General features: G+C 42.9%; 1 protein-coding gene across 6 annotated transcripts in view; it reads left to right on the top strand.

The window, feature by feature from the left end:
* The window catches only part of fat3a (FAT atypical cadherin 3a), a 176971-nt gene that overhangs the window by 131833 nt on the left and 26885 nt on the right, over positions 1 to 18253 (top strand). For all 6 annotated transcript variants that reach the window (XM_026192656.1, XM_026192658.1, XM_026192655.1 and 3 more), the window contains 3 exons: positions 4978 to 5115; positions 12405 to 12548; positions 13062 to 13259. In XM_026192656.1, coding sequence (XP_026048441.1) covers positions 4978 to 5115; positions 12405 to 12548; positions 13062 to 13259 — 480 coding nt within the window. The remainder of the gene's footprint in view (positions 1 to 4977; positions 5116 to 12404; positions 12549 to 13061; positions 13260 to 18253) is intronic.

The raw sequence follows: 18253 nt of genomic DNA, 5'->3' as shown, positions 1-18253 counted from the left end.
TCCATACTCATTACCTGTTTGATTTTTTCTGTATTTATCTAATGATTTTGACATTTTGACATTCTGTGAAAGGACGCTGTTTTTCACAGTATAGAATATCGTATAGTATATACTGTATATACACATATACAGTATATACATGGCTTTTGGAAGCCACTACTAGTATGAAAAGAGGAGTTTTTGCTAATTTAAGGTGGCTTTTCATTTGCACCTTGTGATACACTGCAAATCTGCTTCCCTTTGGCCAGGGTGCTCTGTTCATTCTCACATTTACATATGATTTTGCTTCATCAGCATCCTTAATGGTGCCAAACAAAGGATCTGCAGCTGTTTTCGCTTGTCTGTTTATGAATCTGATCAGATCTGTACACTTTACTCTCCTTCTACTTGTTTCTTGAATGTCAAAGGCAGAACTGCACATTTCTCTCATTTTATATGGCAGCTTCGACACAATAACTCTGAGATTAGTGGAGTTCTCAATCTTTTGTAGGTGACTGATGTCTTGTTACAACCACTGAGAAACAGGGAATAGCTACGAAGAGCCTTTCCATCATCTGGTTTAATGTGTGGCTAGTTGAATGCTTGGTTCATGTTGGCAGTTGCACTTCTCATTTCTTTACTATAATGATTAAACAGCAAACTTCTGGCCTCACTGTAGGCTTCCTGAGGATTTATGTGCTGGCAACTTCTTACCAAATCTCTGGGTTTAACTCCAATAAACTGTTCAAGGTAATGCAAACTGTCACTGCCCTGGACACCTTGATAGGAGTCACTGAGGTGGCTTGAAGCTGGAGGGTACCACTCCTGACTCCAGCGAACAGTTGATGTCAACTGTAAGAAGGCACAGAGCAGGTAGACATGCTCTGACCAATGTTGTCTGCATGGGGTCCAGGGTGCATGTGGAGGATGTGGACTGAAAGACCCACTTGGTGACCTGGGAATAATTCACAGACGAAAAAGAGGAGAAGTAGCATGGAGTTAGATGTGCTACGGGGAATGCCGTCCTGAAATTGATGTGCAGGTGCCAGAAGCTATTGATGAATGGAGTTATTTTTTCTTGGAAAAAGTCCAAAAACTTATTGCAGAGGTCAGTGGCACCTGAAAAGAGAGGTGGATTAATGGGGTGAAGTAGTTGGTTGATGGTGGAGAACACCAATCTGGGATGATTTTGCTGTTGGTGAGTGAGGGAAGAGTAATAATGAGTCTTGGCCTGAGAGAGCTGCTTAATAGGACCTCACATGGTCTTTATATGCCTCAAGGTGGACAGTGAGATCAGACCTTTTGTAGAGCCTCTCAAGTCGGTGGCCAGTGGTCTTTAGGTCACAGAGATGCGAGGTGAACCACGAGGCAGGGAAGGTAAAAGAGGCGGCCCGAGTTTTATGGGGGACAAGACAGTTGAGGCTGCTAGATATGGCCGCATTATAATGGTTAACAAGTGTGTCAACCATGTTGATGGGTGGGTCTGAAGCCAAGTGGTTTGCGATCAGATTGTTCAGGGCCAATGTACTGACAGCCTTAAACTTCCTGTATGGTATGCAATGGTACATTAAGTGCGCAGCCTAGATACAGGAACAATAACAGAAAAGTACACACCAAGATAGTCAGAAACAGCAAGGTTCAAGCACTTCAGATTGGAAGTGGTAGTGTCGGAGGAGATAACTAGATCCAGCGTGTGACAACAACAACAACAACAATAGCAACAAACTTTATTTATATAGCACATTTAAAAACCAGTGGTGTACGAAAGTGCTTAACAAGAGGGTAAGATGAAGTAACAGGGAAGGATGAAAGCTATGGCAAAGTACCAAACATGCTAGCAGGTTAAATGGCATTAAAAACACAGAAGCAAAAGAAATGCATATAAAAGCATAAAATGACAATATGTGTAAAGGATAAAACAGTCAAAAATGTAAAAAATGATTAAAATAGTTAAGAATAGACCGAAGATAGAAATAAGCATTAAACTAACTAACAAACAAGCATTAAATGGTAGAAAAGGCGAGGCTAAATAAGTGGGTTTTTAACCACAATTTGAAGGATTGAATGGAATCAGACTCGTGGATAACAATGGGGATGTTATTCCATAGAACGGGTGCAGCCAAGGCAAACGCTCGGTCACCTCTATAGTCTTCAGCCGGGATCTCGGCTGTACCAAAAGTGACTGAGAAGATGATCTTACTTGGCGCTATATTGTTAATAACTTGTAAGGTGAGCAGCAGGATTTTGAATTGAATGCGATACTTAACGGGAAGCCAATGCAAGTCGGCAAGGACAGGGGTGATAGAGACACGCCGCCCACTACCAGTAAGGAGACGAGCGGCCGCATTCTGAACAATTTGCAGTCTATGGAGAAGAGTAGAGTTAAGACCAAAGTAAAGGGAGTTGCAATAATCCAACCTAAATTTCACAAAGGCGTGGATAAGCTTTTCCAGGTCTCTATGCGGGACATAATGTCTGGCCTTGCTAATAAGACGCAATTGATGGAAGCAAGTTTTGACAACAGAAGACACTTGTTTGTTGAGATTAAAAGAGCTATCCAAAAAACCCCCCCAGGTCACTAAGAGTGTCGGTGAGGAAACTATCAAAGGAACCAGAGGCACCACAGAGTTGGCCACGAGGAATACTACTGTCAAACACGATGATTTCAGTTTTCCTGTCATTTAGGATGAGAGAGTTACCTGCGAGCCAATTTTTGACCTCGCGCATGCACTTACGAAAACCGTGCAAAGACATAAAAAGTCCCACCTAACTCAGAGGTAACTGATGATCCTTTTAATATACTATGTGAAAGAGAGAGTCCAGAAGTCACAGAAGTGTCATTGGCGGACAAAGACCTACTGGAGTCGACATACAGTAAATGTTTAAGTCACCAATTAGGAGTGAGGCTGGAGACAAAGAGCAAAGAGAGGTGAAAATCTCAGACAACTATGACATGACCACAGTACAAACTTTATGGGGGCGGTAGATGAAGATAACCTGGAGCTGTGTTGTCACAGCCAGGGTGACATTAAAACACTCATAATAGGTAACACGCTGGATCTAGTTTTCTCCACCAACACTGCCACTTCCAATCTGAAATGCCTGAACCTTGCTGTTTCTGACCATCTTTCAGTCCACATCCTCCACATGCACCTTGGACCCTTCAAAGGAAGTCCAACCTGCTGTCAGTAACGGTATGGTGGATTAGCATTGTTTTATTGTTGAGCATTCAACGGCATGAAAGATGCACTGTTTGTAGCTGATGATGAGACAGATGTGGAGGAAATGGTGCTGTCGATGCAAGCAACTTGTCTTAAGCTGCTCAACTAGTGGTAGTGGTAGTGTCATTGTTGTTGACTGGAACACCTGCCAGACAGTACAGAGAGAGCGACATTGTGCCAGTGCCTGTTAGACAGTGCAGAGGAATGTTCTGGACAGACAGCTTGTATTAAACCTTTTAACAATTTTTTTTAACTTCATTTGGCCTCTATCCTGGTTGTCAACCTGACGCTTTAAACCCTATCAGGTCTAGTATTATATTGCCTCTGGTGGAACAGTTGACATCCTTTTGAAAGGCTGATAATGTTCTGTTCATGCAGACAGATGTAAATTCAGAAGTAATATAACAGTGGAATACTGGGCTAGCAGGCATTGTACAATTGATTATTGAATGTGCAACAAATTAACACGAGAAGTAATATGACTGCATTCCAGCAGCTATGAATCCCATATTTGGGCCATAGAAATGCTACTTCATAGAACCATGCCCAATATTGCACCACTTATCTTCTTGTCACTCAAATAAAATATCTAACCCCCTAAAATGTTTCGAAGCCAGACCAGGCTATTGTTGCATTTTGGTCTGTGAGTCCAGTCACCTTTCCATGGAAAGGTCATAATCAGTGTTCTAATCTTATAATCTTTTTTCACCCGGTGAAATTTTTGGACACCCTAGTGACAAGGAAGTTGAATAGTCCAGCCTAGAATTTATAAACCAGAAACATCCTCTGACACATGTTTCTGATTTTGGCATTATGGTGCTCATGAAAGAAGTCAGTCTTAATTATTATTATTATTATTATTATTATTATTATTATCATTTAAAGGACACTTTATTGGTCAAAACGACTACAGGCTTCCTCAAGCAGTACAAGATGCCATGGTAATGCCATTTACTGTAAGTATCTGGTTAGGCACTCTTTCTGAGAATTCTAGATGCCAAATATGATAATTTCAGTTTTGTCCTAATTTCAGTGTCCAGAGTTAAACATCATTAAGACCTTTATGGCCTTAGAGCATCCTTGTAGTTTTTTTTTTGTGCCATCTGGGATTTATAGATGAATTTATAAAGATAACTGGGTATAATTGAATAGCAACTTACATGTATGTGGTGTTTTCTGATAGTATTAAATAAGGTAATAAGAAAACTATCGATCCTTGCACAGAACCCTGTTGAACACCATGATTAACTGTTTGTCTGAGAAATACTCATTAAATTTACCAACTGAATCTATCAGAAATGATTAAAACAAGTACTATGTATTTCTTTTATTGCTGAAGGTATATTGTAGTCTTTAGCAAAATGTTATGATTAACTGCAGTGAATACTACACTGAGGGCTAGCAGGACAAACACAAAGATGAGTCCACTGTCAGAAGCCATGCAAGGATACGTTGAGGACAAGTTTAAATCAGGACTAAAACAAAAATAAACTGTTCCTCTGCAATCATCATATAGCTGATACACAATTCTTTCAAGAGTTTAAGTTACAAAAGCCTCATCTTTTCCATATTGTCTTACACTTTAAACATTAGCAACTTTCAGATCCATTACAGCACATCAAAAATTGAAAAGGGTAGAAATATCTATGTGAAAAGCTCTGGTCGCAGACTTATTCTTCAGTGTATTATAGAAACCTCACTACAGACAGCACTGCAATTGTTACCCAACCAAATATGTACTCAGTGTGTGTTTGTGTATGTGTGTGTGTATTTACAGCTGAAAGCAGATGATGTGGACAGTCAGCTGAATGGAGCCGTCTTCTACTCCATTGTCAGTGGAGACAGACACAACCAGTTCCTCATTGACCCACTCAGTGGAGTCATCAAGGTCAACAAGCAACTGGACCGTGAGACTGTGAGGACACACTTTTACATAGAAAAACATCCACTTATCCTCTGTGCAGTTTGGTTTGGTGAAATTACTGGAGACAGGCCAATTGCTTCATTCATATATATATATATATATATATATATATATATATATATATATATATATATATATATGTGTGTGTGTACGTACATGCACACAGTGGGGCAAAAAAGTATTTAGTCAGCCACCGATTGTGCAAGTTCCCCCACCTAAAATGATGACAGAGGTCAGTAATTTGCACCAGAGGTACACTTCAACTGTGAGAGACAGAATGTGAAAAAAAAAATCCATGAATCCATATGGTAGGATTTGTAAAGAATTTATTCGTAAATCTGTCACGGCGAGTGAGAGGAGCCGTGTGGAGGAAATGAAGGAGGATCCAAACGCAGGCAGTAGTGGAGAAGTGAGGGTGGTTTATTGAGCACAAAATAAGGACAAACAGCAAATGGAGCTCAATCTAAACTATACTGGGAAAACAACTAAACTACAAAGCACAAACCTGAATGAGAACGAGCAGAGGAGAATGACGATGGACAGCAGGGAGAACACACGGGTGCGACATGGTAGATACACAGACGGACCAGCAACTACAATGACGGAGGACACGACTTAAATACACACAGAGAAACATGGGAATTACACACAGGTGGTGGACACAGCTGGGAACAATCAGTAAGATGAGACCGGGGTAAAACTGAACACACTCACATGAGACGCAGACCTTCACAATAAAACATCACACGCAGGCTCGACATCGAGAGACAGACAGGAAATGACATATGAAACTAAACCCACATCTTAAACCCAGATAAACAGAAACATGGAACTCTAATAATAGACATAATCATCACCACAACACGACAAGAGAACAAGAACACAATCCCTGATGCAAACTTAAATCAAAACACAATAAACTCAGAATACTGGGTCCAACGGACCCAGAACCGTGACAAAATCAGGGTGGAAAATAAGTATTTGGTCAATAACAAAAATACAACTCGATACTTTGTAACATAACCTTTGATAGCAATAACAGAGGTCAAACGTTTACTATAGGTCTTTACCAGGTTTGCACACACAGTAGCTGGTATTTTGGCCCATTCCTCCATGCAGATCTTCTCGAGAGCAGTGATGTTTTGGGGCTGTCGCCGAGCAACACGGACTTTCAACTCCCGCCACAGATTTTCTATGGGGTTGAGGTCTGGAGACTGGCTAGGCCACTCCAGGACTTTCAAATGCTTCTTACAGAGCCACTCCTTTGTTGCCCGGGCGGTGTGTTTTGGATCATTGTCATGTTGGAAGACCCAGCCTCGTTTCATCTTCAAAGTTCTCACTGATGGAAGGAGGTTTTGGCTCAAAATCTCACGATACATGGCCCCATTCATTCTGTCCTTAACACGGATCAGTCGTCCTGTTCCCTTGGCAGAAAAACAGCCCCATAGCATGATGTTTCCACCCCCATGCTTCACAGTAGGTATGGTGTTCTTGGGATGCAACTCAGTATTCTTCTTCCTCCAAACACGACGAGTTGAGTTTATACCAAAAAGTTCTACTTTGGTTTCATCTGACCACATGACATTCTCCCAATCCTCTGCTGTATCATCCATGTGCTCTCTGGCAAACATCAGACGGGCCTGGACATGCACTGGCTTCAGCAGCGGAACACGTCTGGCACTGCGGGATTTGATTCCCTGCCGTTGTAGTGTGTTACTGATGGTTACCTTTGTTACTTTGGTCCCAGCTCTCTGCAGGTCATTCACCAGGTCCCCCCGTGTGGTTCTGGGATCTTTGCTCACCGTTCTCATGATCATTTTGACCCCACGGGATGAGATCTTGCGTGGAGCCCCAGATCGAGGGAGATTATCAGTGGTCTTGTATGTCTTCCATTTTCTGATGATTGGTCCCACAATTGATTTTTTCACACCAAGCTGCTTGCCTATTGTAGATTCACTCTTCCCAGTCTGGTGCAGGTCTACAATACTTTTCCTGGTGTCCTTCGAAAGCTCTTTGGTCTTGGCCATGGCGGAGTTTGGAGTCTGACTGTTTGAGGCTGTGGACAGGTGTCTTTTATACAGATGATGAGTTCAAACAGATGCCATTCATACAGGTAACGAGTGGGGGACAGAAAAGCTTCTTACAGAAGACGTTACAGGTCTGTGAGAGCCAGAGATTTTCCTTGTTTGAGGTGACCAAATACTTATTTTCCACCCTGATTTACGAATAAATTCTTTACAAATCCTACCATGTGAATTCATGGATTTTTTTTTCACATTCTGTCTCTCACAGTTGAAGTGTACCTCTGGTGCAAATTACTGACCTCTGTCATCATTTTAAGTGGGGGAACTTGCACAATTGGTGGCTGACTAAATACTTTTTTGCCCCAATGTATATATAATTGAAATTAAATAATTGAATCTTACTTCTTGCTGCAATGTACAGTTAAAAGTCTATGGATATGTCCTTCTACATGCAGCCTCTAGTTTTTCCTGTCTTTTTTGTGATCATTGAAATGCTCCAACAGTAACTTCTTTCGTCTCCTACAACCTACACTGAGTCAAGGGGGCATCAGGGTCTGCCCCTGTGGAAATTTACTACTAGCTCCTTGATTTTCCTCGCATTGATCAGGAGATGGTTCCGCCGGCACCTGTCCACAAAATCCTGAATCCACTGTCTGTACACTGCTTGACTCATCTGTGATGAGTCCTCAGGGAACTTTTTTAGATGGCAGCCTAGACGGTTGATGGAGAAGTCTGGAGTGTAGAGAGTGAACAGGAATCATGCTAGCACAGTTCTTTGCAGGGCACCCCGTACTGCAGACCAGGCTGTCAGAGATACAGCCCTGTGTCCTCACATACTGTGGGCAGCCAGTGAGTCCAGTATCAACTGGGACAGTAAGTGGTCTGCTCCTGACAGCCCCAGTATGTCCCTCAGAAGTCCATGCTGGATGGTGTCCTCACAGTGCTTCCAGTCTTCTCCAGGTGGGTCAAAGCTCAGTGCAGGAGATAGATGATGGCATCATCCACCCCGATGCTAGGCTGTACCACACAGGTCTTTCACACCCGTGGTACTTACCCTAGCTTCAGGCTAATGTTGAAAATGTAAATGGCCTGGCATCATGGGAAAATGTATCCCATGATGCCACACAGTTGGTCTATGCAGTACCTCAGGAGCCTGGGGCTGATGTGATTCGGACCTGCAGCATTTCGCATCTTGATTAGGGCGATCGTGGCTCAAGAGTTGGGAGTTCACCTTGTAATCGGAAGGCCGGTTCGAGCCCTGGCTTGGACAGTCTCGGTCGTTGTGTCCTTGGGCAAGACACTTCATCCGTTGCCTATAGGCCCGATGGCGCCTGTGTCTGGCAGCCTCGCCTCTGTCAGTGCACCCCAGGGTGGCTGTGGCTACAATGTAGCTTGCCATCACCAGTGTGTGAATGTGTGTGTGAATGGGTGGATGACTGGTTGTGTAAAGCGCTTTGGGGTCCTTAGGGACTAGAAAAGCGCTATACAAATACAGGCCATTTACCATTTGGTCTTCTCCAGCTTGTTCCTTACATGAAGTGTTGAAAGGATAGTGGTACGGGAGCTGTGAGTATTTTGAAGCTGAGGACTGAGAGGTGTGCAGTCATGGAAGAAAAGCAGGCACTGGTCAAAAATAGGGCATTTGCAGAAGAAGTGATTGGGCTGGAGGAGGGATGAGTGTCTGGTCAAACCTGCTGAAAAACTGGTTCAGGTCATTCACCTACCCTAAATCTCCTACAGCCTGGGAGTTGAACCTGGAACCTCCGTGGCCGTTTTCCAAGACAACATAATAATAATGTATACTTTATTGATCCCTGTGGGGAAATTACTCTCTCTGCATTTAACCCATTTATTCAGTGAAGCAGTGGGCAGCCACTAATCAGGTGCCCGGGGAGCAGTGTGTAAGGATGATACCCTACTCAGGGGTACCTCAGGGTAGCCGTTCAGTGGATTCGAACCTCTGACCTTCCGACTATGAGGCGACCACGCTACCTACTGAGCTATTCCTGCCCCCAACATGAAGTACCCTTTGAAGTTCTAGTAGAAGACATGAATGCAGCATTACTTACAATCCCTGTTGTGACGATCATCGAAAACCAACACTACGACACTACGGCAGCAGTGATCGTGAGATGCTTGGCTATAAAATGATCAGCCAGAAGAAGCAGTACACCCATGGAGTACTAGTGGCAAAGATCAAAGCAGTATGGAAGGAAGTTAATCAATAATCGGAGCTGCAGAAAGCTGTGATGAAGAAAGTCATACCTAAGATGTACAGCAAGCTTTCTATACCTGAGGCCTTGGACACTGCCAAGCAAACACTCACAGCATTGGGCAGCCACTTGAAGAGGTATACCAGAGAGATAGAAGGCAAGGGAATAAATCAGCTGTACACTACTGAACCATCCAAGGTGTACTCTGTGGTAGGACAACAATATGAGAAGAACCTCAAGGCTGGAGACAGAGCAATACTGGAAGAATATAGGATAAAGGCTAGTGGCTCTAAGAACAGAGCACAGCTACCTCCCTGAACAGGATCTTGTAACAGTCACAGTTGCAGACACTTAAGAAAGTCTCCAAAAGTTGATTCTGTTCATCTGGACGTAGCGTTTTCAGTGGGAGAAACGTTTCGTCACTCATCCAAGTGACTTCTTCAGTCTCAGCTGACTGCAGGTTTCCCCAGTGTTATAAATAGTACATCTGCATAATGACTGAAACCAGCCCACTGAAGGAACAATGGGCTGGGAGGTCACCTTCATCATAATTATGCAAATTCTCATGACCATTGATCAACAACCACTGATCAATGGCTACGAGTACCATTCACAGAGAGTTGGGGAATGGCTGCAAACACAGCATTGTAAGATGGTGAAAGATGTACCCTTAGGCCCCCTCCTCGATTCAGCGATGGTCTTTCCCTTTTCATGTAAATGGCCTCCTTGACTCCGCTCTCAAACCAGCGTTCGTCCCTGTCCAGGATGTATACATCCTCATCATTGAAAGAGTGTCCACTCCACTGGCCTGTAGGTCCTGGGAGAGTCAGGACCTACTGCAGAGTCCTGGCCTGACGAGGCAGCTCTTCTGTGTTGTGCCATCCGCTTCGCCAGAGGTTGTTTGGTTTCCCCTATGTATAAATCCTGGCAATCCTCCTGGCACTTAACAGTGTACACTATGTTACTCTGTTTGTGTCGAGGGACCCGATCCTTGGGATGGACCAATTTTTGGCGAAGCGTGTTTTGGGGTTTAAAAGCCACAGAGACATGGTGCTTAGAAAAAATGCAATTGTTCCGACACATACGGGATCACTACAGGTTTTTGCTTAGTCAGCGGTTGTCCTTCTCGGCTGGAGCTTTCTTTTGGTGCCTTCCCAGCTTTGACAAAAGTCCAGTTGGGATAACTATGTTTACGCTCTGTGTTGTAGCGTCCTGATGACACCCAGTTTATGCTCCAGTGGATGATGAGAGTCAAACCTTAAATATTGATCCATATGCGTAAGTTTCCGGTACACATTAGCTTTTAGATGTCCCCCATTACTGATGGAAATCTCACAGTCTAAGAAGGCTAGCCTGCCACTTTTCATATCCTCCCTGGTGAATTTGATATGTTGGTCCACCGAGTTAATGTGATCTGTAAATTCTGGAACATCATGAGATTTGATTTTCACCCAGGTGTCATCCACATACCTGAACCAATGACTTGGTGGTGTTCCAGGGTAGGATAGCAAAGCCCTCTTTTCCACTTCTTCCATGTACAAATTAACCACGATGGGTGAAACTGGGGAGCCCATGGCACGCCCATGTTTCTGCCTGTAGTACTGACCCTTGTATGTGAAATAGGTGGAATAAACACACAGTTCAAACACACTTGGTTGGCTCTGAGAGTGGTCCTGTTGCTGAGGTTGGGGTTATCCTGTAATCTCTTACGAGCTACCTCCAACGCTTTGGTGACTGGGATGCAAGTGAAGAGAGATGTAACATTGTATAAGACTATGGTTTCATCTGCCTCCATAATGACATCTCTCACCTTCTCAACAAATTTCAAAAAGTTCTGGATGTGGGGTTCAGAGCTGCCTGGGCGAAATGAAGGCACCGTTCCAAAAGTAAACGCACTCGGTCAATGCTGAGAGTGGTCCTGTTGCTGAGGTTGGGGCCATCCTGTAATCTCTTATTGAAACTGAAATTGTTGATTCGTACAACCGTTTGGAGCCTATAAAATTGGGGAAAAATAACAGGATTGCTCAATACTATTTATTTCGCTGTGAGGAGGCGATTGGCTCCAACAGAGCTTTGACTACACTCCGAAGGAGGCTATGGACAAGGCTAATGACCATTTTCCACAGCTCAACTGGCTGCTACTGCAAGGTTAATTGTGTTAATCCCAGAACCAGCACAGCTGCACTCAGCTTAGTCACTGGTGGATACCGGAGATGAAGGGAGCCGCCAGTCCTGAAGGAGTCTAATCATGAAGGAGTCTTAGCAGGCCTGTGGGACTTCAGAGGCAGCAGACAGGTACTGGCAGACTCAGGGGAGTGCAGCTGTGCTAGTGGCTGATGGAAAAACTCTGGTGTGGCAGGAGTTTGGAGACTCTTGGTTGCCTTCAAAGCGGTTCTAGCAAATCGTCTGACAACTCAGAAGGGGGAAGCAGTATTCTAAACACACTGTGTACAGCGGTGCTGACCTCGACAGGGGATTTAGTCAGGTGGTGGAACGAACACGTTCAGGATCTACTCAATCCAATAGTCACACCTTCTATAGTGGAATTTTGTTTTTCATTATTTTTATTTCATTATTGGTTTTTGTAGATGATGTGTTCTGTTGGCTTCATCGAGCTTGCACGGGAACAGTTTTTAGCTGAGTATGAAGCAGTGGGGATAAAAATGAGCACCTTCAAGTCCAGCCAAAAATGGGTTGAGTGATTTCCTGATCGAGTACAAATAAATAAATTCATATTAAAAAAAATGTTGAATAATAGATTTTCTTTTGGTGTGAAATCTGTAAATGTGTCCAAATCTGCTCATGTGCCTGAATGTAGTTATACCTAGGCATGGCTCAAAAAGTAGAGGAAAAGACACTTATAGTCAAGAAGAAAAGGCCAGATTTGAATTCCATTGAAATGTTTGGGAATTTGAAACTAGCTGAATGAAAAATGAAAACTTCACTGTGCTGCTACAAAAGTAGATTTTCTGGCTTCACCATTAGGCGCCAATGCTTCATTCCTGATTTGTCTGGATATCTTCTGTTGTCTCTTTCCTTGTAGGTTCCCAGCTACTCACTTGCCATAAGAGCTTTGGATAGTGGAACCCCTGCCATGTCCTCCACTGTGATGGTAAACATAGACATTTCTGACATCAATGATAATCCACCCACCTTTTCACCGGCCAACCTCTCTGCTGTCATACAGGTAATCTTAATAATCCTCACAATCTTCAGTTGAACCCAAATATAACAATATCATGTAATAATTCAGGTGAACTATAGTACTTAAATTCCTAAGTCAGTGCTTTAAGTACGCCTGTCCCCTTCCCTATATCAGCATCTCTAAAAATTAGTCAGTGAAAAAAAGGAAAGCTTACAGTTGCTGTGAAATCTGATATTGCAACACAGGCCAAGCATATAAAAACAATTCTCATCTCTATTTATAACTGTTATGAGCACAGATACCTACTTCATTTTATTTTGTCATGTTTCTCATGAAGAATGACATTATGAATGACCCTTGAACCTGAAATAGTCTATTAAAAGACTATACATTTGTTTTATTCTGCCGGAATGTTGATTACACTCCTGTAGATTCTTTTTCAGATGTGTATTTTTCATTTAATTTTAATTTTAATAAGATTTAAATTCAGTTTAGGAATTATGACTGAACGTGAAATGCATATAATGATTCATCGTCTTGGCTTCCCTTGACCAGGAAAACAAGCCAATTGGTACCAGTATCCTGCAGTTGTCAGTCATTGATGAGGACTCCTCTCAAAATGGCCCACCCTTCGACTTCCGTATCTTATTGGGAAATGAAGGGAGGGAGTTTGTATTGGAAAAAGATGGGACACTAGTAGCCAATCAAGTATTCAGAAGGGACCTGGCAACAGAATATGTAATTCAGATACAGGTAGAGTCAAATTGTTGTTTACACCACACAAAGTTTTTTCAGTCATTCTTCTCTACTGTCATACTATTGTAAAAGATAGTGTTTTAAGCAGTGATGGAAATAACAGCGTTACAATTACTGTAATTACTGAAAAACCGCGTTTTTCAGTAATGAGTAATCTAACTATTACAATTTCTATCGTTACAACGCCGTTACCGTTACGAAGAAGAAAATAAGGTGCGGTCGCGTTACTATTTTTCAGCAAACAGACGGTTGAAGCTCTGTTCAGCTTACCGCACCTTATATCAGTTGCACGGAAGTAGCTGTCTACGTAAGTAAACAATCACTTTTTGGCACAACACCTGGAACTAAGGGGACAAAACAATTGCATGAGTGCTGCTGTTTGACTGAGGAAGAATAAAGTAGTCATGGTAAGCCAATCACATGACTACTTCAAGATGACAAAGCAACAAGGTGATATATACCAGTTTTTAAATTGCATTGATAGGCCACGTAAAACCAGAGTCATGATAAACAATATATACACAGCGTTTTTTCCTGAATAATTTTGTCACGTTTAACGTCTAAGGACAGCGCAAGCCCTTTGGTCTTGGTGGAAAAATGCACCATGCCGACCAATCAAAAATGATATGCAGGGCTCACAAAATCGCTAGCCCGACGTCCCGGGGCTAGCGATTTTTCCAGTCGGGCTACCAAAATCTATCTCTGCCCTGCCCGTCGGGCTATCATAGGAAGGAAAAATATATGTCAATGCTTTTGCATTCTTTCGGAAATGTAGCTGGGTAATTATATCATTGGCATCGGTGAGCCACTGTCAATATGTGACATATTGAAATCGCGTTTGAATTTGTGCTTGTTTTTTGCTTTCACTTTGCAATCGCGCGAACTGTGTATAGAGAGTGACAGCACTGATTGGTGAGTGATGATAATTTGTGCACCAATTCCTCTGACATCGTCTTATTAATCGTTAGCTTACTAACTACTAAACATGACAAGTGAAATCTCCCGCAGCAAGCTTAAACATGTGAGAGGTTGATCGCGCAGAGAATCGCTGAGCGTTATGTGAGTGCGTGTGTAAAAGCAGGAGGATATATATTTCAGTTCTGCTGAGCCAAATAAGACAGGTCAGGGTGAAGAAGTGACAGCCAAAGAAAAGCTTACCACAAAACGGAAAAGTTATGACAAATCAGACTATAAGGCAAAAAGAAAGTGCAGCTTTATGGTTTCATGGACAAATGAATTTCTGTGGCTGCAATATGACGAGCTATATAACCAGGGGTGCACATACAGTAAGTGGTCCGCAGGTGCGCATTCGCTGTCAAAATAAAAAACGTGCACAAGATAAGAAGTTGCAACGCATATTTGCGTACATAGGATTTTCTGGAGGAGGACAGACATTTGTTTAGAACTCTTAAAGATGTCGAAGAAGCAATTACTTTGGTGGTCCTCCACCTCCAAAGAAATGTCAGAAGGAGTCCGAACCACAAAAGAAGCGCGTATTCTCGGAAAAGTGGTTGCAGGAGGTGAGCTGGCTTCAAACAAATGATGAATGCACAGAGATTTGGTGCAGAATGTGCCATGAAGATCCCACTCTAGCGGACAAGAACAGTGCCTTTTATATGGACGCAAACTTGCGTTGCAACTTCTTATCTGGTGCGCGTCTTTTATTTTGACAGCGAATGCGCACATGCGGACCACTTATATGCACCCGTGTAAATAACATAATGTTCTGCCGGGTGTGTTGTTGGTTTTCCCTCGATTTCAGAGTCGACAAGCGCCTTTGTTACTGGGACCAGTAATTTTAAGAAAGGCCCCCATTAGAACCAAACAAAACATCAATCAAAAAATTTCTATCTTTTTTATTCGAAGGGCTACCAGGGATTTTGAAATTTTGCGAGCCCTGATATGGCAACATGACATTTGGCTGTTTAGGAAGAGGGGGAAGTTTTAGGAGTGACGGCGAGAAAGAGAGAGAAAGAGAGAAAGACAGCAGAAAAAGAGAGAGTGCGAGTTTTGAGATGTGAGAAATTTGTAACATTTAGCATGTTTGGAGTGTGTAGTTAATGTGTTGTCTTTTGTAGTTAGTGTGTAGTGTTGTGGATAGTTTTGTGTTGTGTGTCAGAACATTGAGGCGACTGCTGTCTCCAGGTAGAGAATAGGAGTGATACACCTGCTGCTGTCAGACCTGCAGGTATCAGGCTGTGATGTTCTCCTTTATAGTGGACAGAAATAATTTGTGTGGCATCTTATTGAATGCAGAACAGCTGATGGTTATGTAAATAGTTTGAAGTGGTTATTTAAAAAAGGGGTAAAAGGTAAATGCCTGCAAATAGCTTTGTTGTTTGCAAAATGTGTGCATATGATTTTAAAATTGGCAATTTATATTTGCATTTAAAGTTATGAAATATGGTTCATTAAACATGTTTGTTGTTGTTACAGTAAAAATATAACTTTTTCGGGACTTCCGGTTTAGGTGACTATGGCGTAGGTCGCACCGAGCGTAGCTCCTGCAGAGTCTAGTTATTATCTAGCATTTCCAGGCACATTTTGATGGGTTTTTTCTTTTTGTATAGTTCCGAGACAAGACTGTTTTTGCTTTTTGTGTTTACAATGTCGCGTAAGGTTAATAAGAGCGCAAGCACCTCTCAGCAGAACTTGCGGCCTGCTGCTAAAACTGCATCCCCGCCTCGTGGTAAAACTTCGCCACTGCCTGGGTCACCCGACACGCCGCTCGTCGATACGGAAAAATTCACGAAGGCTGAACTCCTCTCTGAACTTCGTGAAGAAATTTCAGCACTGTTTAAAAAGGAACTGACGGCAGCGTTTGCGGAGAATCTCACGTCTATCAGGTCCGACATACAGCAACTAAAAACGGACCTTTCCTCAGATATAACTACCATGCGGCAGGAATTCGCTGGCCTCAGGAGCACAGTTACGGAGATGGAACAGTCTCTCTCCACATGCACGGATGATATTGTCCACCTCCAAGCCAAAGTGGATGCGATGTCAAAGGAGTTGGCCAAATTGGAGAATAAATGCGAGGATTTGGAGTCCAGGTCTCGCCGCAATAATATACGCATTGTTGGTGTGCCAGAGGAGAACGTCCTGTCCGCTACAGATGTGTCCGTGCTGTTGATGGAGGCATTTCAGCTTGGGAAGGAGCCGCTTGTAGACAGAGCCCACCGAACTTTGGCCCCCAAACCTAACACCGGTGAACGCCCCCGTGCTATGGTTGTGAAGCTGCACTATTACGCGGACTGTGCTAGGATTCTCCAGAAGGCCAGGGAGCTGCAGAGGGTGCAGATAAATAATATGACCATTTCTGTGTTCCCCGACCACACCGCTAAGACAGCGCGGGCCCGTGCGGCTTTCAATGAGGTCCGTCGCCAGCTTCGCGGCATCCAGGGAGTCCGATTTGGGATCCTCTATCCGGCAAGACTGCGGATCACTTATCAAGGAATGCAGCGCGACTTCGTCTCGCCAGATGAGGCCAAGGAATATATTAAGACAATAACCACGCGATAAAAAATATAGCGGGACAATGTTTGTTTGTTTGAAATAGCGCATGATCCAAATCCAAACATCATTGTGGTAAGCTAAGTTTGTTACTCTGCCAAACACTTGTTTTGTTTTACCTGTCTAATAGTAAAATATAATTGGGTTATTTTTATTTTATTTGTGCCTTTTAATCTATTGAGAAATGACTCTGTTGGAGCTTTGGTTTGACACGGTTCGTTTCGTAGTCGGGAGCGTTTTTGTTTAGATTGCTCCGGGTGGGAGCGTGCACTGCCGTCTCCATCGTTTGGGGATGGGGGCTTTTGCTGTGCAGGGGGGAGGCGGGAGGGTGTGTTTGACGTGTTATTATTATTTTTATTCTGAAGCTGTACTTCTGTTGTTGTGGGTTTGCGTTTGTGTGTTTGTGTGAGTGTGTTTTTCCCACTTGTTCTTTCTTTGGGGGTGAAGAAATAAGTATTTTCTCTTTTATCTTTCTGCAATGACCAGTACTTCAGGTCAGTCCTTAGGCAATTGTGGTATTAGATTTTTAACTTGGAATGTCAAAGGTATGAATAGCCCAATTAAACGATCTAAAATATTCTCGCATCTTAAACGTTTAAAGAGTGATGTAATGTTTTTGCAAGAGACCCATTTGCGAAATCGGGATCATCTTAGGCTCAGGTGCCCATGGGTAGGTCATACTTTCCATTCAATGTTTAATTCAAAAGCCAGGGGGGTGGCGATCTTAATAAACAGAAGGGTACAGTTTACAGCCTCTGAGATTAAAGCTGACAAAAACGGGAGATATTTGGTTGTTGTAGGCACCATGTACAATGTACCCGTCCTCTTAGTCAATGTGTATGCGCCAAATTTTGATAATCCAGGTTTTACAGATGCACTTTTGAGTAGTCTCCCTTCCCTTGATACTCATCTTTTGATATTGGGTGGTGACTTAAACTGTGTTATTGATCCTGCCTTAGATCGCTCGAATCCTCGGACCCTGACCCAATCCTCTATGTCCAAGTCTATTTCAGAGTTTATGTCTCAGAATGGTTTTGTAGATCCCTGGAGGTTTTCTAACCCTACTACCAGAGCGTACTCTTTCGTTTCTCAGGTACATCAGTCCTTTTCGCGGATTGATTATTTTTTTGTGGACGGTTCCCTTATTCCAAAAGTACTGTCATCTACATATCATCCTATTGTCATTTCCGATCACGCACCACTTACCGTTGACATCAAGCTCATAGCCCAGTCCTCTTTTTCCTCACCCTGGAGATTTAACTCTTTGTTGCTTTCGGATGAGGGGTTTGTTACCTTTATCAAATCCGCAATTGATGAATTTATGGTGTTTAACGACAGCGATACTGTTACGAGGTCATTACTTTGGGAATCTCTTAAGGCATATGTGCGTGGGCAAATAATTTCTTTCTCTGCCCATTCCACTAAAAGCCACAAAGCCACTTGACTTGACTTGTGACATAGATAGACAGGTTGTTGAC

This window comes from Astatotilapia calliptera, chromosome 14 (assembly GCF_900246225.1).
Source record: "Astatotilapia calliptera chromosome 14, fAstCal1.2, whole genome shotgun sequence".
Lineage (NCBI taxonomy): Eukaryota > Metazoa > Chordata > Actinopteri > Cichliformes > Cichlidae > Astatotilapia > Astatotilapia calliptera.
This window is presented reverse-complemented; position numbering and strand designations above follow the sequence as displayed.